Below are 21,231 nucleotides of genomic sequence, written 5' to 3'. Positions count from 1 at the left end.
TGTTATTACTATAGAAAAGAAAGTAAAGTAATTCAAGCACATTTGTCACTTATAAATTTAAACATTATATCAAGTATCTTTGTAGGAAAAAGACAGTTTTCGTTGCCAAATTTTATTGATGAAAGTCCCAGTGAGACTTAAATGTTTCAAATACTGTAAATCAATTTGCCTATGTGGCATCAAAACTGTGTTGAAAAAAGGATGGGACACTTTACCCATAAATACTTCTAATTTCATTAATACAGTAAAACATGCTTACAGCAAAAACACTTATTATGAATTGACACTTATAGCAAACACGCTTATTCAATAAATAAGGTAACATTTTTAAACTTTTATAGGGATGTAAATATGGGTTGGTCATGTGATCAAATCCCATAAAGCCTAAGGTTTTTATGGTAGATTTGATCACACACCACCCCATATTTACATCCAGATAAAAGTTTTTAAATGATACCTTATTTTATTTACATATGAAACTGATTTACAACATATATTATGTGCTAAAATTTAAAACCCATAAAATGATTTAGTTTTTTCAAACCCCAACAGTATAAATTGAATGTGTTGAACTTGTCTACCACTTATGACGTCACTGAGAAATTATGTCAATCGTTTATGACTGAACAATGAATTTAAGGACACATGACGAACCTGATTTTACACAGAATTAAATACCCCTTGCTTAGATAGTGTTATATAAGGGAAAACATTTGCAAATGTATATATAATGAATTGATGTTTATAGTGAAGTGATTTTCATTCCCTGTGACTTTTTATTATAATTATACTTGTCTGTAAACTTAACAGATGTAACAAATTACTTTATAACAACGCAAAATCTGACACTTCATTATAAGCTTGTTTTACTGTAAATCCTTAAAGGTATTAACCTCAAAGACAAAATTATAAGCTTGCTTTACTGTATTCTCTTTAGAGAAGTGGACAGGCTTTTGCCTACATCCACTTCTCTAAAGAGAATACATTGTAGGTCTCGTGCCTGGGATAGGATGCCTGATAGCTGTCACCCGAGAATCTGCATATAATTTGTCTTTGTGGCTAATACCTTTTAGAATTTACAGTAAAACTATTCTCATTCTCACTTCTGCTTTTACTATGGTTTAACGTTATATCAGAATTTTGTCACACTGTAACGTTAACCTTTTTGAAATTAATCAGCAAAGATTTGGATTTAACATAATTATTGTTTAAATATTTCTCTTAAAATTCTTTGTAATATCTAGCATGTACATGTAAGGTGGTATCTTATTCATTCTGAATTTTCTCTATATTTTTCCAACTTTCTCTTCTTCCATCTCAGTGGTTTTACCTGTTTACACTTCTCAGTAGATCAAGGTCATGTACACTCTTTTTCAAAGAAATTATGTACACAAAATACGATGTTTGTCATATTCTGGATAACATTGGTAAACGAAAAGTCAAGAAAATCTTACTAATTAACTAAGTTACTCACATATCCACTAGTCAGGCTAAAATTTGTTTCGTCATAGGATATTGTTGGAAAATCCCAGGTTTATTTTTAGATGTAGTATCTCTTGCCGTTGTTGATTGTTGTAAAGTTAAATAAGAAAGTGTGGTCTGATATTTACGTCCATTAAATATCACACCCTTTGTATTTTTTATTTCTTATTAAAGGGATGATTTTAGTAAATGTGATAATTTTCATCACATTGAATTTGAAATGCAGCATGGGTTTTACGACATTTAGCAGAAGACGTCGAAACGAAAGGACATATTCTGTTTACGCAAGACCAGCTCGAAAAGAGAATATGCGCGCAGAAAGAGGCATATAACATGTATACGGTACCATAATTTTAGGTAAACCCCACATTTTATTTTTACCCAAATGCACAGTTAAAACTTTGATGATAACAGCATAAATAAAAATGAGCAAGGTTACATGTGCACGGACCGAGTTTTCTCGATGTTGTATAAGCCGTCAGATCATGTGGGTTATGGTGCCCCCTTCTTTCGAACAAATGAATTGACAAGTGGCATACATATCACCATAACCACTGTAACTTCAAACTTTCATTCACACATGGCAGACTTGGCTCAAAGTTGTGAGTTTACAAACTCACTAATGGGAAAATTATAATACAGGTTGTATCACTGTATCAGGGACCTATATACTAACTATATAGGTCCCTGGTAGTATCTGTATAAATATGAAAAATCATTCAAATATGTTTAACATTTGAAAATTGACTTGGATGTAGGCAGTAGGACAGTACTATCATTTGAAGCTGCAGTAATGTACATGTAGTAATGTAGCCCTCGGTCACCACTTTTTTTTGAGAGAGAGTAGAGGGCTACAACGTACTCCATAGTATCTTTGTAATGGTGCAAGTGCGGGAGTGATTCACTGCAGTGATTTTTCTACATTTTTTAAAATGGGTCTGGGCCTTTATAATTGGGAAAAATCATCAACATTTATGTCAAATTGGGAAAAATCAATAAGATTTAAATTAACCTTAATTGACAGGTAAAATGACTCATATTTATAAATATATAACTGCTATGTATGTGGAATCGGTAAACAATAAATTCTAACAGTGACAGCAAAGTTGTCTGTTGACATGTTCTGAAAGTATGGAATCAGCTAGAGCAGTGAGTTGGAGAACATGATAGGTTTGACTGATATTTTTCACTCTATCTAATCAATTAATAATTTTTATTCCTCATTTTAAGCATGAAAATCACTGTAAATGAGTATTAAAATTCCACATATCAGTACATCACACAAGACCTAGCTGTCGTGGCAGCTGAGGAAGACTACTGGAAAACCATGCAATTGTATCTTTATAACTTCTATTTAAAGCATATTAAAGGGCTAGGTTGATGTCAATGAATGAAAAATCCATCGTATTCGAAGGAAGTCAAATCGTAAAGCAAGTTATTTTGACTGATGACACCTGTATTAAATAAATATTTTTGCACCATTACAGAGATGCAATGGAGTTGTAGCCCTCTCCTGAAAATATCAGATTAAAAATATTGGAGACAAGAAGATTATGACATTCACTTGTTCTCAGTTGATTTTCACTGGCCCAGGATAAGTGGTTGAGTGCTTTTTTCTCACCGTGGAAAGTCAATCGGTCATACTTGGCCGCAAAGATCGTTTGTGTCCTAAACCTAAACCATGCAGTGTTGAACATTAGATTAAAATCAGACCTTTTAGAAAATTGCTTTTGCTTTAACACATTAAAAGATTATATTTGGAATAAAGGTTGCTGACCAGTGTTTGTGCATGTCATGACCCTGAACCTGAACCAAAGTCATTTGGACAAGGTCAAGGTCACTGATTTGGAAATGAAAAAAATCTTGTCAATACCATAACTTTGTTATGAAATACTATTAGAAGATCAGACATTACCTGACATTTGAAATTGATTATGACCATAAGAAATCTAATGACCCTGACAAGATTAGTTAGACAAATTCAAATTTTAAGGTATGGCTTGCATGGAAGCTTAAGAAATTCCAAAGGAATTAGAAATGTAAAATTCTAAAAGGCAGAAATACTGCTTGTGTCAATGATGACTATAACAATTCGAAGCCATGATCATTTGGACAAGGTTCATAAGGTTAAGAAGTGAAAGTCTTTTTTTTTATCATTACCTATGTCAGTGCTAGGAAAGTGGAAGTACATACTTTTAACATGCAACAATCGGTGTCTCATTGTCAACATAAAGGTTCAACCATGCAATAACCATAAATACATTTCAACAAAATTAAGGCAACAAAAATTCCAAAGTTCTTTTAAGTTAAATTTTAGAGTATGCCATTTGTTTAGTTGTCTCACAGGTTAATACACATATAGCTCCCATAGACAACTACCTTTTACTGGATAGTAGTTTTTTGTAATTAGCTCACCTGAGCTGAAGGCTCAAGTGAGCTTTTTTGATAAAATTTGTCCATTATCTGTCGCCTTCTTAAACTTTTTACATTTTTCCTTCATCTCCAGAACTATTAGGCCAGGTTTGATCAAGCTTAACACAGCTATAGAGTATCCTTTTGGTGAGATACGGAAGTTTAGCTGTATTTAATAGACTAGAGGATAAATGTGTGGGCTTCAGCAGTTGTCCCCCTTTCAAATTAATCAGTATCATACAGTGTACATGTGAATTAAATTGTGTTGGTTGAATGTTGTAGATCACCTGCTTACAGATCGAGATGTCAAAAGAGACGCTGAAAACAATTGGTAAGATTGGACTAGGGGTCTGTATGACTGCCATCACTGGTTTCTACGCCTTAGAAGAGTCCATTGGTTATGTCAGCAGGGTTGATGGTGTCTCTATGCAGGTATTGAGCGATGAGTGTACATGTATTGCTTTAGCTTTTTGGTGTGCTTGTATTTTTTCATCTATACCATATAATTGACCTTTTTAGAGACACTCTGGATATATAAGCTTTTATAACTGGAGGAAAAGAAACGAGACCATTCCAAATTTTAATATTCAGATGCATACATGTAGATGTTTATTGACTGCTTACGAGTTTAAGGTCCAAAGTAAAGGAAATAATTCCTAGACAAATTTGAAATGTCTTATGCATGCTTGATTAATAATGTTAATTTATGTCGCAGCCTTATAAATGTGGTAAAATACAACACAACACTGCTGCTGGGTTCGATGTTTATATATAATATATATTCTACGGTTATGGAATTTTATAACATAGAAGGAAGGGTGACCTGAAATATAACAACAGGTATTAAATATCTCTCGCCTCACTCACACTTTTACGCGGATCATAATTTAAATTTTATAAATTTGGAGAATTTATAAAATACTTGATTGAAATAAAATGATCAAATAGATATTGAATAGTAATTGAATCCTTAGAAATAATTTACCAGTTATTTCTTACCGTAAATCCTAGACAAAGTTCACAATTATCGTGAGATAAAGTTGTGTTGGGGAGAGACAGCGTCTTCTCTCCCCAAAGTCTTAGGTTGGAGTGCTTGAGAATTAGTATTGGCGCGAATGCGCAGGGGACAGAATAAAACCAGTTTGACCACTCACACACCCGTACTCTCACTGACCACTCACCTGTATAAATGAATGAATGAATGAATGAATAAGGCAATGAATGAACGTAGTAAATTCCGTAGTGAGAACGGAATTCACTAGTTACTATAATAATATGATGCCTTAGACAAATGTATGAATATGATATGAATGATAATTAGTAATATTAATTAATTAATTATAATTCACCCTGTGACATTTATAATGTTTAAAATTTCAGTCTTTATTTTTGGTGATTTATAATCTCATATAGCCAAGTGTCTTTCAGCAAATTTATTGTACATTATCACTATTAATAACTTATAGTAGTAAATGAATTACAAGGTATTTTAATACTAAATATTGGCAAATTAGTTTTATTTTTGAATGTGATAATATCAATATTAATTTGATTCATTAACAAATTTATTATTATACTAAGATTTCTATACAATGCCATTATGGTACACCAATCTGCAATGTATTATTAAGAGTTGTGTCCCTTATGCTAGTAATATAAAGAGTTTGTTACTGAAATTATAAATAAGAAAATTTATTTAAATTTTTTGTAGGACACACTGAATCCAAGTAAATCGAGGAAACAACATGACTATGTTTTCTTAAGCAAATCACACAATCTTCTGAAGAAAGGGAATATAAAGCATGGCGATATTGTGTCTATCAAGTAAGTTATAATTTGATGAATATGTGATATCACATCAGATCAAGTGCATAGATCATCTGTTTCCTCTTCTTCGTCTCAATGAATGAGGTTGAGTCTAATTCGAGTGTGCATGACTTTGTGCAGCTTTTTAATTTCATGCAGTCATATGTGCGACATTACACCTTTCCCAAATAATGTGATTTTAATATAAAATTAACATTATCTGTAATACCTATGGGTCTGAAATTGTGCTTTTACGACAATAAATAGGAAAAAACCCCTGAAATGGCTCTAAAGATGTCACTGAAGAATGACACATGACTCGCTTGTATATTCAAGATGCCCATGGATATTTTACTAAAAACTGTTGACAGAACATGAAAAGAAACATACTAGCAATCTAAACATTGCTATTTTTTTACCTAAATAGTTCATCTGGGCCAATAATTCATCTGCACTGATATATATAAAATACATGGTTACTGTCTTGAAATATAAGCGATATTTGAGTGAGGGTAAGAAAACTGATAGAGGGTGAGGCTTGCCCAGCCCTCTATCACTCTTTTGACCCGAGCCCGAAAATTGCTTATATTTCAGGATAGTATCCATGTATTTTGTTTATCCTGCAACATATTTTTACATGACCTCCAAAACGAGCTATTTTTAACCGATTTAGGGTACATCTCTGCCAAGTTGAAAATAAGACGCCATGGCGTAAACATTGCAATATACATGACGTCACAATGCTTTAAGAACGTCGGAATACATGCACGAGGCTTTATTAGGACGTTGACTGAATAAAGCTTTGGTTTATTAGGTTACCTTTATTAGGTCAATGCAAGGGGTAGTTGCAGGATAAATATATATACATATACCACGATCACAGGTACTTGTGGACATGACCCCCCCCCCCCCCATTCAACCCTGAGGTTTGTTGGACATTTTTTCACAAATTATATTTATTACACTTATTTCATCATGTGTACCATAGGAACAACTCGTGAAAACACCAAAATAATTGTTCCACACAAAAATACCCCATTATACATTATAAGAGATCTCTCTTATAATGTATAGTGAGCTATTTTTGTGTGGAATGATTATTTTGGGGTTTATAATTCACTCTCTTATAATGTATAGTGGGGTATTTTTGTTTGGAACAATTATTTGGGGGTTTTCATGATTTTTTCCTTTGGTACAATTGATGAATAAGTGTAATAAATATAATTTGTGAAAAAAATGTCCAATAAACCTCGGGGTTGAATTGGGGAGGGGGGGGGGGGGGTCCTGTCCACAAGTACCTGTGACCGCAATGTGGCAATTTTAGAGGTATTGCATGGACATTGAAAAAATAAATTTTGTAATAATTCCTACATCAACCTGGATGGTCAACTTTTTTGAAATTTCACAATTTGGTTACGTTTTACAATAACTTTCCTGTACTTGGCTGAAAAAGAAGTCTCTAGGGCAGAAATACAATAATATGAAAAAAATGTGATAATTTGATGCTTTTCCAACAAAGATCCATAGAGTCGAAAAGTAAAATTTGACAACTTTTGAGATAGCCTCTTAAGAAAGGGGGATGGTAAACATTCATTTTTTTAATCTTAAAACAATATTATATATAATATTAAAAAATCAGTTCAAGAAAATTTATCAAAATCTCTAGGGTAGAAATAATTAGAATTGGCCTTGTTGATTTATACAACTAAATACTGAAATCACTGATTCATATGATTCAGATATTGTTTGCAATAAATTTTGAATAGCTGTACTCTAAAATATATTAAGCTAGTACACATCATACAGCTGCCTGTATAATAAGATAAAATTTTGTGATGTACATAATATTCAAAATGAAGAAACAGCTTCATACAATACACATACATTTTAAGGTTCATTGATACTCTGATAAGAGAGATAACTCTAAATTACATAAATGCCTATTTTTCCTTTATTGATCTGTCAAGTTGAAATGTCTTTTTTGTTTAATTTTACCCCACAAGCTATGATAGTATAGTTTGTATTTTACTTATAAAATATATTTGTTTAGGAAAATCATAAAAGTTAAAGCTACATTTTGTTTGAATGAGCAGAGGGTTTATGAACTTAAGAAAATAAGAAGAATATTCATTTACTATATATTATGCACATAATAACGAACTGATAATGTAAAGTTTGAGTCCCAACTCTTGCAGGTGCCTATATTTACATCCATTGCTAATTTTCCATAATGCTCCTTGTAAAAAGTTAGGATAATTAATCTTCATGATGCATCCTTATAAACCAGTATTTAATGGTCCTGAAGGAAATCCTATTGTCTGTTGACAAACTTGGCTCCAATCCTGAGTATTTACTTTTCTTAACGGTCCCTATCAAGTTCACAGTCAGCTTGCAAAGAAAGTGGTTCTCATATCTAATCATGACAGAAATCTGGTTCATATTTATTGATTAAGCAGATGACAAATCTCCTATCTCATGTTTCTTTTGAAATCTGCTCAGTTGTCCAATTATCTTATTTTTTCTATTGAACTATTACTGTTCTTTTAGTTTTTCAAAAAACAAAACAAAACATTTTGCAAACATAAAACTGTTAATTTTTCAGTACGCTATACAGTGAAATATTGACTTAGTGCTTGAGCATTCAGGGAAAGTTGTATTGAATTTTGATTTTGTTTTCTATGTTTGATCATGCCTGTGGGAATATAGCCACATGCAGTTTGCGTGAGAAAAAGTAATTTCATGGTGATGGAAGTGAATGTCATTGTGGCCTTTATTCCCTGAAGAGGATTACAGCACTGCAAAGTCACAGTGGATTTGAAGAATTCCAATTTATTGCAATTAATTTTATACTAAAAAGCATCATTTTTCACTTCTGAGGGATATCAGATCCGTCTCTCTCAACAGGCCCATCTTTCTTCCTTTATCTAGGTTGAATTTATAACACAGTGATTTCCAAGAGGAATGTGATAAAGCATAGATTTTCAATACCCCCCCCCCCCAAAAAAAAAAAAAAAAACAAACAAGCAAGCAAACACACACAGACACACAATGAAGAAAGAAAAAAACACATAAAAACATGAGGGGACAACAAAGTCATTTTGGGCCTTATTGCAGTGTGCTTGTATCATTAATGTTGTCCTTGACCTTAGAACAACTGGCTCTTCTATTGTAATAGCCATATCAGTAGTCATTTACTACAAATGCGTTGTCAAATCAGGTTTCAAAACCGTTGACCACTGAACTTGACCATTAGTAACTCCAAACTCTTCTAGTCACTCTAATCATCCATAAGTACTTATGAAGTCTATATATGTAATAAATACAATAAAATCTCATTATCCCGAACTCAATGGGACTGAGAAGAAACTTCAAAATTTCCGATGATTCGAGATATTGAGGGTAAAATACTTAAGGAATAAGTGGTTGCAGAGACTTCCAAATCACTTCAATGTATCCATGGTATGGAGATATTAGTGGTCGAGATACTAAAGTTCAATTGTATCTTAGTAATTGCATCACCTACCAGTAAATGAGCATTTGGTCACAGCAATTTTCGACTTTTGGCTTCACCTTTGACCTAGTGACCATACTGGTGTGCTTTTCTGACTGTCATCCATCTACTTTGAGGGGCTGAGACAATACACCATCTGTACTGATACTATATCACGATTTGTGTTCCATGATAGATACAAGTCATTATATTTTTAATTGGTTATAAAATTTTCATTTTGTATTGAAATGAACAGTATAATTTTCACAAATAAGAATAATTTATTCATATTAGATGCTGTAGAAATCTGTTTTAAAATAAAATTATTTAAACAAAAGTAGTGTAAGTTTTTATTTATGGTTATATCTTATGTATTTATTTTATATATTAAACCCAGAATGTTAAGTAAACAAAGAAATATTAAGTCTCGAATTTTTTTGTAATATTTCAATATTTCAAAATGCATACCGTCATCATACTATCATCATCAGAATTAATTGATATTATCAATATTTCAATATATTATCCCTGGCCAGCCCTGCTACATAGTTTAAATAATATGAAACCTGTGGGTAAAATGGTACCCAAATTATCATGTCGATTAAAAGTGTTGAAAACTGGACAGACAGAGAGATGGGGACAGTTATCTCTAGGCTCACGAGAATTTTATATAAAATATTCAAAGTTTGTTGCATACATAACAGTAATAATTTTTATCGAATGTATTGGAACCTTTCAATTTGTGGCTTTGAATGCTTACTCACCTCTTGTACCTTAGATTGAGGAGAAACAAAGTATAGATTACATTTTTATTGTAAAGGTTTTTGTTTATTTAAAAAAAAAATGCCCTTACATATGCACTTGAACACACATTTTTATAATACTTTGATTTTCATTTTTAGTAAAACACTAACAATGTCATTGTAAATCCTTGTATATTTTTATAATTTTTTTGAATTTGACAATCAATAATTTGCCATTGTTGCCATAGCACCTGTTGGAAGTTAATCCTGTGACTGAATCAGCGATGTGCGGGAAGAGCATGCTGCCGAAGTTGTCTGCCCTTGATACATTGATTCTAAGGGAATTACATCCATAAGACTCTCTGTGTCGTTACTATACAGTGGTTCAAGGTAGTCCTTCCTCTTACCGACGCGACGTATCACAAAAACACAACATCCCAGAATCAACAACATGAAGATCGACGTCACAACACCTACAACCATTTTAGAATTTATGTGCGTTATTCCGATCTCATTTAAATCGAGATCATTTGTGGTTATGTTTGTACAGTGAACAGTATATAGTTCTGTTTCAAACACATACACAATGCAGAACATGTACGTTGTTAAAGGGGTCAGATTCGTAAATGTGTAGCGAAACTGTCGAAGCCTTCTATCTAATGGAATGATTTGGAATTTGTCAGATCTGTCAGACTGCCTATAATGGATTTCATAACCTGTCATAGACCATTGATTCCGAGTTCCGTTCCATGATATTGTTATAAAATTTCCAGCCACATACTCCGGAGAGATCCGGACAGGTTTATTGTTGACAGTTACGTATGTGGATTTCACATCAAATCCAGATACACTCTGAGCTTGACAGGAATAAGTTCCTGTGTCTGTTTCGTATAAATATTTCAGAATAAATGTGGAATTGTTATGAATTTTATATCGTCCTGATTGTAGATTTTCTTTGCGGAGAATCGTTTTGTTGGGTAATCGCCAACTTATTTGGGGAAAAGGTAATCCCATTGTGTAACATTCCAAATGCAGCTCCTCTCCAATGCTGAGATTGTAACGGTTTTTAAAAAGAGGAATTAAAACGGGGGCACAGGTGAAATTCAGATCGGATAAAGGCAAATCTCGAAGCAGTTTGCCCTTCTTACTTGGAGGTGCACTACACTTAAGCATGGAGTCCCCAAATAGTACAGATCTATAAGTTGTGTTCGATTTTTCCTTTAGATTTTCCTGTTTTATCCACATTGCATTACAGTCACACTCTAGTTCATTGTTGTATAGGTGTAGTGTTTTTAATGCTGGTAGACTGTCTTTTAGTACGGAAGACACACTTCCTAATTTGTTGTTATGGAGATACAAGTTTTTCAGTCGTGAACAGTTCACAAAAGTTTTGGGATCTATATAGACAAGTTCACTGTTATCGTGAAGTTGTAAAGTTACCAAATGTTTAAGATTTGAAAATGACTCTTTTTCTATAACTTTAAGTTCAGGCATGTAACTCATTGTTAACATTGTCAGATTCACAGAGTGAAAGGCGTGATATGGAATACGTAGAATGGGGTTCTTGTCAAAGTAAAGGTACTGAAGCAATGGAAGATCGTGGAGTTCCTGTGTTGGAATGGTTTGAAGTTGGTTGTCTGTCATATCCAAAATCCGCAGGTGTGTTAGTCCGTTAAATGCACCAGACTCGATGTGCGTAATCCTGTTTCCATCAAGCTTCATTGTAAAGAGGCCAGAAAGTGTTTCAAACACATTAGCTTTCAGTCGTCCAATTAAATTGTTAGACAGAAAAAGCCAGCCGAGACTTGGCATGCTGATAAACCACTGAGGAGACAAATGATGCAGGCGATTTCCCTGGAGGTGGAGTTTTTTCAGATAATTCAATCCACCAAAGGTATGGGGCTCAATGGAATACAGCTGATTATTTGAAAGGTCAAGTACTTCTAAGAACATCATACCGCTGAATGCACCATTCTGTAGATATGATATGCTATTATTCTGAATGATAAGTCGTCTGAGAGCCGTCAGCTTGTGAATCTGTCTGTCAAGCATTTTTAAATTGTTGAACGAAATATCCAGAAATCTCAAATTTTTCAATGGTAATTTGAAGCTGAGACGTACCAAATGACAGTGAGATAGATCCAAAATTTGTACATCTAATGGAACATTTTCTGGAAATACATTATTCACAAACTCTACTCCAATACACACTACAGTCTTATTGAAAAAGCTCTTGTATTTAGGGTAATCCATCATTTTACACGTACAATTTTCCGGACATAATCCAGATGCCCAGTTTGAATCTCTGTCCCTTGTTGCATCGCTCTCAAAGGTAACAATGTGTGAAAACAAAAAATTCATGACAAGAAAACTGAAAAGTTGAACAGACAGGTCTATTCGCACTTTCAGCATGTCGCCTCTTTAAACATCATGTTTAAGTGTTCAATTGAATATGAATCCTTCTATCGGTTAAATAATATACACATTGTGCAGGTTCATTTTTGTCATGGCATAATGAATTCCAGAACAGGAAACTAATTGGAAGACAATGATTAACAACAGCAAAATAATTCTGATAGAGTCACTTTCAGCAGCACAAACATCATTTTTCAGCCAGTTCTGAATCAATCAAATCAATCCTTACGGAAATGGAAAAGTGAGCAGAAGGCATATTTTTAATATTCATTGAGAATTAAATATTAGATAATTTGTCCAGAAATTCCATTCCTGGGAAAGCATTCAACATGCTTTTCACTGCTGAAGAAATGTTGACAATCCGTCTGCTCACAGAAATCTGTACATTTTATATTAGACTCGTTTGTCTTGCAGACATTCTTTGTAATTTTAACCCACTCCCAGCAGTGGTTTGAATGTTTTGTTACCCTGAGATGCTAATGTAATAACATGTTCCTTTAAACAACATCAAGGGGTACTTTAGTGCTTGCCGATTCCAACAGCTTCTACGCATCTGAAATCCAAAATAAAGTAGAAACGTATCATTAACTTGATTTCCAAAATATTTCACCCTCTTGTAAATAATGTAGCATAGGAATCATAAGTTCCAAGGTTACACAATTAAAAAAGCACATTATTTTCCAGAGTCAAAAGAGATTATTGTTCTTTATGATAAAATATTCCTTGGTAAATTTTCTTCCCCTTTTACCCCCTCTAGAGTGAGGGAGGGATGATTTGAGAAATGGTCCCAGAATTGACGAGTGGTTTATTTGAGTGTTTTTAAGTGATGAACATTAAGTAAAGAACTGGAGAGTGTAACAGGGCTATATATGCCCTTATCCTCTACATAATCAATAATTGGCCTAAGTTTTCTCTGTACTTCATAATGATGGAGAACTATGTGCCAAATCTCCTTCAACAAGGATATAGTGTTTCTCAACAACCTTCTGGTAAAATTGTTCTAGTGCTTGTTCAGAATGGCTTGCTTTATGCGACAAACTTTTGATTACCAAAAGGGGGTGGAATCTAGTTCAATCAATGTTTTTCAGTATTTTTTTTAATTTGTAGCTCCATCACTCCATCTCTGTAATGTTTACAAAGTACGAGGAAATTATTAGGATTATTTTACAAGCACATCAAGCAGTTTAAAACTGATTTGTAAACATGCAGATTTAGAAGTTGTAGTTGGGACCAACATGCACACAAGAAAGAATACTCATTTCTAAAGAAAGTTACTTTTATTCTTATAGTGCATTTAATTAGGACATCTGAATCCAGATATTATACAGGCTGCTTAATTATGCAATATAAAAATAATAATTTATCAATAGATGACTAATTTTAATGAAAAGAAGAAGAAAGGTTGAATGTGCACTTCTTGAGTTTACAGACAGACTAACTGCAGACAAATTATTGACAGACAATCCTGTACACTTTATTAAGTTCAGATCAGGATTTTAGGCTAACCTGACCCTTCCAAGTAAGATTTTTTTCCATTCAGTTTCTTTTTGTCACTTGCTTAAATCAAAATATCACAAATTTAACTTTATGTATATTCAGACTATGACAAAACCTTCCTCTTCAGTTGATTTTTATTTTCAGCATTTCTAAAGTGAGGTAAGCTAATGACAAATTAGCTGATGATACAAGGATATCAATAATCTCATTTAAAGTCAACATTTTGCAAATTCCATGATCGATATAATGACCTTGTTAGCAAATATAATCTATCGTTAAGTTGAATGTTGACTAACATTTCTCATTTTCTCATAGGTCAAATTATTAGACATCATTTTCACTCTGAATTGTCCACAGATTTTTTCATATACCCGATCATGACAAGGAACACATGGCTCCTTATGGATGCTTATTCCTCCATGGCACCTGATCCCCCTTTGATGTTTTTAGAGGTCTCTGTTTGCTCTGCTCCCAATTTGTATTGTTCCAATGGACTTTTGTGCTTGCTTACTGTTCATTATCTTCATTTTTATTGGTCTATAATATTAATGGATTATCATGACATTTTAATTGCATCTTCATCAATAGTATGTGAGAAACATTATGGCACAAAACCTTAATGTTTACAACTGTGATTACAAAATACTCCATCCTCTTTTAAGATTTCTTACATGAATTAATCCTTAGAACAGAGGGTCTATTACAAGTTTTATCCAGAAAATCATTCCATGTTAAAAAAAAAAAGTAGCAAATTGTTCTGGGAGATAAAGAGATATAGTGTTTTTATGGACTTAGATCAATAGCGAATTTCTATCGATGACACAGAGATAAGGCTTCTCACGATTGTGTTAATTTAGTTACAAGATTTCCTGAAAACTCCGAGCAAAAAACGCTTTGGTTGACAGCAATGGTGGTAATTTTGCCGAATCATGAATGCTGCAGTAGGAGAAACAGAATTCTCCTTTGGCTGTTGTGGTCAATACATCCAGATCTTTGCTTTTTTTCCATGTGAATCTTGTGAGATAGAGCCAAATGTAGATTGGTTTTTTTTTTTTTTTGTAGGAGTGAAATTTTTGTCAAAGCTAATTAGTTTTGATTGTAGAAAATATATTAATCTGCAGCACATATAGGACTTGCTTAGATAAAGGAGGCTTCCCAAAAGTGTAGCAAGTAAAGGAAAAGATTATCGTATTTAAACTTGATAAAGAATTTTCAAAGTATATGCTTCGTATGTATAATTGATCTGTCAGTTGTATTTGAAGAGAGTCAGATACCTCCATTTTACATGTTGGAAAGAAAAGTGATAGAAAAACAGTTTTTAAAGGACATCTCAATAATTTATAACAATGCTTGCATTGCCATTTGTCTAATTTTAAAGGGATACAACTCTAGCCATTGTGACATTATCCAGAACTAGCAATAAAAATTTATCTGTATAATCAGTTTCACTGAAAATCCAGCATCCACCCCATAAATCAAGCAGAGAATTATTTGTAGAGATTAACTCAATTATCCAGGATTATCTGATGTGGAGGACAAAGAGATCTGATGGTCATGTCTGATTAAGGCTGGGTTTAATGATGGCTGATTCTTAGATAGTGCAGGTCCTAAACAATCATTATACACCTTCATCCTTATAGCTATGATAACCCATTGATTCATTGTACTGAGAAAATTTATTATTATTGAACATTGAAATGAATGTTGAGCATAAATACTCTGGTCTTATTTCTATGAATATTCACATTTTTCATTGACAATTGAATGATGTATTGTACTAGGGACATAAAATTTTATGAGATAGGAGTAAATATATTCAGGGTCATTGATTATGCTATTTACTGTGAACCCATATATTGTGGAAAAAATGTAGTTTTACACAGTTAAATTGGGAAACATTTTTATAGTGCTTTTCTGTGTGTTTCCATTAGTGTTATAATTTTAGAAAAAATCTTACAGCATTGATGCCATATTTCTTATATGTCAAAGCAACATTACAATTATTAGTTCTACTCATTCAAAAATATCCAGAAGCTTATATATGTCTATCTGTTGGCTGAAATACTTCTAAGTTATCATTAAGAAAAATAAGAAAGAAAATTCTATTTCAATACATGGTTTATATTTTTTAAAAAAAATTGATATCCAGAAATGTTTAAAATCATTAAAGCATCTGTTTGGAAAATCAAAACTTATTTGACAAACTGACGGAATTTTTCAACCAGGAAATGAATGACTATATTCTGTGAATATTGACACAAATTTGTTTTCAGTCCTGAAAAATTAAAATATGTTTCAAGATTGTTTTTCTTTTATTATGCAACTGTGAGTAAACAGGGCAAAAAAAAAAAAATCAGTTTGCAATAAATAACAACTTGACCTTGCTGTGTTGCCGTGCCTCAGAAAATGATTATATCCGTCATTCAATATTTATAACAGGCAAGAGATACAGTTTCTGCTTGGTACACATGATCAAAATTGCATAGTAAAATTCTCACGTAAATTTCTCCACTGTTACGCTCTAGTAACTGTGTACTTTTGATGTTGGCAGGTTGTTGCTGCAAGTTAATGGTGCATTCATATCATATTTTCCTGCAACATCATAAGGTGTACATTCAGCCATGTTGACAGTAATGTCCTCTTTTGATACTTTGATTTTTTTTCTTCCAAATAAAATATGCAATTTTTTTGTGTAAGGTTCAGCAAGATATTTAGACTGGAATCTGCTTGCCAACTTATTAATGAATTTGATCATCAACACGAAGGTCTTCTGCAAAATGCAGAAATTAATTACTAATTAGGAGTATATTCAGGGACAAAGCAAAAAAAAAAAATTCAGTATTTTCATCATAATATGCCTCTGTAAATTCAAGATCACAAATAAACAGATACTCTTGTGTATATAAGTGTCAATGTTTCATTAGGAAACGTCTGACAAATGTTGCGTCATATCTATTAATCTTGTTTCAGCAGTATAAATTCTGAGTAGACTCACTGGTTGGATTTGGGAAATAAATGTACTGGTACTTATGATTTTAAAAAATTAGTTAGAGGAAAATGGGTAGAATTTTTCTGTATAAAATTTGTTAAACACGTACCATATATCCAGCCTGCAGTTTACAGAAAATTGAACATATGGCCAAGCAATTCTGATTGGTGTGTTGTGAAAATTTTTAGTCTTTTGAATTTTGCTTGATTTATAAAGAAAAATTTCCAACTGTCTGAAATTTGCATCAGCTAGGCTCTAGCATAATTGCAGCATGTCGTTAATTTATTGCAGAAACTGTGCTGATTTTGGTTGCTGTGCGTGCATTCTATAATCAGTTTTTATCTGTTCCTTTCATACCAATTCTCCGACATGAAAAGATGTAAATAAACTCCCTTCCTCATTAATTACTGGTATGAAAATCAATTTATCTGCTCTAGGAAATCCCTTAACTAACAGAGTTATTTAGCTTTTGGCTAGTGGACAGATCTCCCAATTAATTTCTTTTGTCCAAATGCTTCTGGCCGGAATTTGTGCATTTGCTAACTTTGAAATCCATAATATTGGGTCTCGTGTAATGATACTGACTAAGTGACCGGTACTGTGGGTATTTGGATATTGACAACCTCTGGAGGCTGTTAATTTTGCTGTTTGTAAAGTTGATTTCTTTCTTTGTTAATCATTCCACTGGTATGGATTTATTTGGAATTATTCGGATTGCAGGCTGAGTAAACAAACAGGCATGGAAGAGGCATACTGTCTATTTGAGATTCCACCTGCTTTTTGAAAGAAATCCAAAATAGTAACAAGAAAAAAATCAATTGATTGCTGCATTTATCATAATAACCCTCCATTACACAATTTTTGGGGGTCCATTTCATTTCATCTAGCAATTTAAGATGTATTTTACGGTATCTTTTATGTCCTGCATTACTAATGGATAATCTCCACAACAGTTAAGCATATTAATAGACATCATTTAGTCATATTAATATCAGCATTCTGGTGCCAATTATGGATATTAACTTTGAAGTTTAAATCATCATAAAGTTTTACAATGGTAACCTTGCCCTTTTTTTCCTGGATATTAGTATGACATAACACTGGGTCTTAACCAATAAATAGGAGCCAAATGGATGGTAAGCCCCTGGAAATGTTGACTTTCTCTCAAATATAACCAGGTAGTCCTGTGCCATATTGAGATTTAATTACACCAATTAGAGCCTTGATTACAAAAGCAAATATTTTTCTGATTGATTTTCCTTATTGATTGGACAGTATAACTGATATTGATATTTCAGACGCTTTAGTATTTGACAGAAGTTTGAATATAGACAGTGTTTGTGGTGATTACTTCAACACGACCTGGTTTTATACAATATTGCCTCTGATCTGCAATACACATCTCAAATGACCTGTTTCTGAATTTTTGTTTGGATTGCTTTAAGGGAAAAAAAAAATAATTTTAAGTTATTACGCAAAATTAGAAGTGCATGATTCAAGTCCTCAGTCAGACCATTATGTTGTAAATTTAAATATTAAATCCTATTTTCTTGTCAGTCACAATTAAAAATACTTAAATTTAATAATTTCTTGATTTGCTTTCATTATGATTAAAAAATAATAAAACCCACCTGTTGTAAACTGTGAGTGCAGGTTTACGTTCAACATGAGCTTATAATGATGTCTGATTAACTGAACAATACTATAGTATCATGACTGTGAATCTAAGAACCACAGTTTCTGGCTGATGTACGTTACAATTAAGTCTTCATTTAGTTTTATGCAGTGCAGCACACAGTTGTCATGTACTTTTATAAGATAATACCGATGATAGTACCTACATAGTTGTTACTCGGTAGTATTATGAAAATTAACAACAATAGCTAGAGCTTTGTTTTTGTTTTTTTTGTAAAAAAAAAAAAAAATCACAAAAAGTTTCATATTTAGCAAGAATTTGCCTTTGCCACAGAGCTTCCAGCTTAATTTGCTATTTAGCCTCATTACAGAATAAATGCATAAGTAAGATGCTTTTGTAAACTTGTTAAGAATTACGTCAATATTTTATGCACTAGTTGGAAATTAGGTTAAATACCTGGTTCAAAAGAAATGCTCAGTTTCAACACATTTTTTTAAAAAATCTGTTTTTTCTATCACCACACTACTCAGGACAAATCTGTTACTAGGTACTATTCAATTTCACACTCGTGTTAATGAATAATAGAATCAATATCTGTGATGAAAATAAAACATTTCCTCTCTAAAAACACAGATGGTCATTAATTTGCTGAATGTTTAAACAAGCCATAATCATATGATGCAAATTTAAGTTGAGGGAAAACATTTGGCGAACGTGCACTTTAGCTTCCAACAGTGAAACAAGTGCCGTTTTCTTGAATTATACGTCCTTATTCTCTGAAGTTAAACATTGTTAATATTTTATCATCTTTTACATAAAGAAAATGGAATTGTATTCTAAATAAAATTATGAAAAAATCAATTAGAATCCAGAAAATTCGAGGAGTATTCTGAACAAGAGATTACTCAGAATCAATTTGACAATTAACAATGCTTTTTAATTAAAACTTAACTTTGTTATTATTTCATGGAATCAAGTTTAGATTTATATTGGAGTTTATTTTTAGCCAAATTTGTATCATATGTGTTAAACAAATTGATAAGAAAAGAGGTGGTGGTAGTGTTTGATAAAGCCTATAAATTCGTTGTTTTCTTCATTTATTGTTTGAACACAAATATTTCAATGCTATAATGAATTATTTAAAGCGCAAACAATTATAATTAAAAGTTGATCATAAAAACCATTGATTATTAATAATTTCAAAAAAGGGTTTTCATTTAGAATTTTCCATCAAGTTTGGTTTGATTTTTCTTACCTATATAAGTCTTCTCAATTTTTTCCATGGCCTATTTATTTCAGTCCTGTAAACTTTAGTCTCTTATAAAACACCTGTAGAGAATCACACATCACAAAAAAAATGCACAGTTCAAAGAGGCTCAAAACTCTGTGCATCTGTAAATATGAATTGAGGAAACATTGTGGTTTGTTAGGAGGAATTCTCGTGTTGCTAGCAGAGATAATGTTCATAGGAATCAATTTAACGGCACAACGTAATCTCAGCCCCACACTAGAAGTTAAAACAATGAGTGCACGTAATAGCCCATCTGTGCTGCACGGTACCTGGCAAACCTTATTGATCCCATTTGTGAGGGGGAAAGCTTTTAAATAAGTTCACACCTAGAGGAAATCAGGTACAGAAACTTAGTTCCTTGCCTCTCAGGGGGTTAAAAATATGGATCCTTGCCCCCAAATGATTTTTGAAAATTTGATCCCTTCCTGAGGTACTTTATCATAAAACTAATTAAAGGAAGGAAAATTCTGTAAATCTACATCTTCAGCTGAGAGGTTACAGGGTATGAAAACTTAATAAAATGATACAGTGTACTGGTTTGAATAGCAGCAGGGCAAAAATTTTCTCAGTAATAAGTTTTTAGTAATTGTGTACCTGTAACTGAAATCCCATTGAATCAGTTGGATTGAGTATTATAGTGCAATGCTTATTATACTTTCAATGATAAAATCAACAGATAAGTCACCAGTAGAGATTGTCCTTTGTTTCATATAATTATTTTCATAGCTGACTTCTAATGAAAATTACTCAGGTTGGATTTTGGCACATTATGTCAGGAATCAATTAAAATATAGAGAATTTTTTGGTCACCTGAGTCACTCAAGTGACCTACTGCTACATGTATCTGTTTCCAGGCCTTGTTCACCATCAGTAAACTTTTAATTTAAAAGATTTTCAGCTTCTTCTCTGATATGACTGAACCATTTTGAACAATTTTGGTACATATCATCTATGGGTAAATTAATTGGAACAAAAAATATGAATATCATTGTCTGTGATCCTCTAGTGCCTGAGGGGTGGGGCCAAGACCATCTAAATTAAATTAATGCAGTCTCAAAAAGTCTTCTTTTACTAGTCAAACTGTTGGCATGATTATAATAAGCATTGACCCCTGTACCAAAATTAGAAAATTCAGGGTCCTTGGGGTAAGGGGTTTCTGGTGTTAGGATGGGGCTCTAACTTGATCATATAGCAAAAAGCATATTATTAAATATTTTTATGCCCCGCCATGAATATGAACATTTTTTGACCTTGACGTTTCATTTGACCTTGAACTCACTTTTCTTAAATTGGTGTTTAGCTCAGTTTTAATGAAATCATTCAAGATATTTTTATCAAACTTCATATGCTGATACAAACTGATGAGAGCTTTTCATCTGCATCAATATTTCTTGACCTTGACCTTTCCTTTGACCTTGACCTCACTTTTCTTAAATTAGTGTTTAGCTCAGTTTTAAAGATACCATTCAA

The 21,231-nt window shown here is 32.7% G+C and overlaps 2 protein-coding genes across 3 annotated transcripts in view; one reads left to right on the top strand and one right to left on the bottom strand.

Annotated features, from left to right (window-relative positions):
• Nucleotides 1–1,760: 1,760 nt before the first annotated feature.
• LOC133184804 (mitochondrial inner membrane protease subunit 2-like) overlaps nucleotides 1,761–21,231 on the top strand; it is a 30,606-nt gene continuing 11,135 nt past the window's right edge. For both annotated transcript variants that reach the window (XM_061319881.1, XM_061319882.1), the window contains exons 1-3: nucleotides 1,761–1,839; nucleotides 4,177–4,326; nucleotides 5,606–5,718. In XM_061319881.1, the coding sequence (XP_061175865.1) occupies nucleotides 4,198–4,326; nucleotides 5,606–5,718 (242 nt within the window). In that variant the 5' untranslated portion in view covers nucleotides 1,761–1,839; nucleotides 4,177–4,197. The remainder of the gene's footprint in view (nucleotides 1,840–4,176; nucleotides 4,327–5,605; nucleotides 5,719–21,231) is intronic.
• Nucleotides 10,043–20,003, bottom strand: LOC133184797 (leucine-rich repeat neuronal protein 1-like). Its single transcript, XM_061319872.1, has 2 exons — nucleotides 19,726–20,003; nucleotides 10,043–12,901 (listed from the first exon to the last, which is right to left on the bottom strand). Exon 2 carries the CDS (start codon nucleotides 12,343–12,345, stop codon nucleotides 10,195–10,197), a length of 2,151 nt encoding a protein of 716 aa, XP_061175856.1. The 5' UTR covers nucleotides 12,346–12,901; nucleotides 19,726–20,003; the 3' UTR covers nucleotides 10,043–10,194.

This window comes from Saccostrea echinata, unplaced genomic scaffold, assembly GCF_033153115.1.
Source record: "Saccostrea echinata isolate AGI-Se365-2 ecotype Australia unplaced genomic scaffold, CSIRO_AGI_Sech_v1 ptg000011l, whole genome shotgun sequence".
NCBI lineage: Eukaryota > Metazoa > Mollusca > Bivalvia > Ostreida > Ostreidae > Saccostrea > Saccostrea echinata.
Note: the sequence above shows the minus strand (reverse complement) of the source record. Positions and strands in the feature narration are given on the sequence as shown.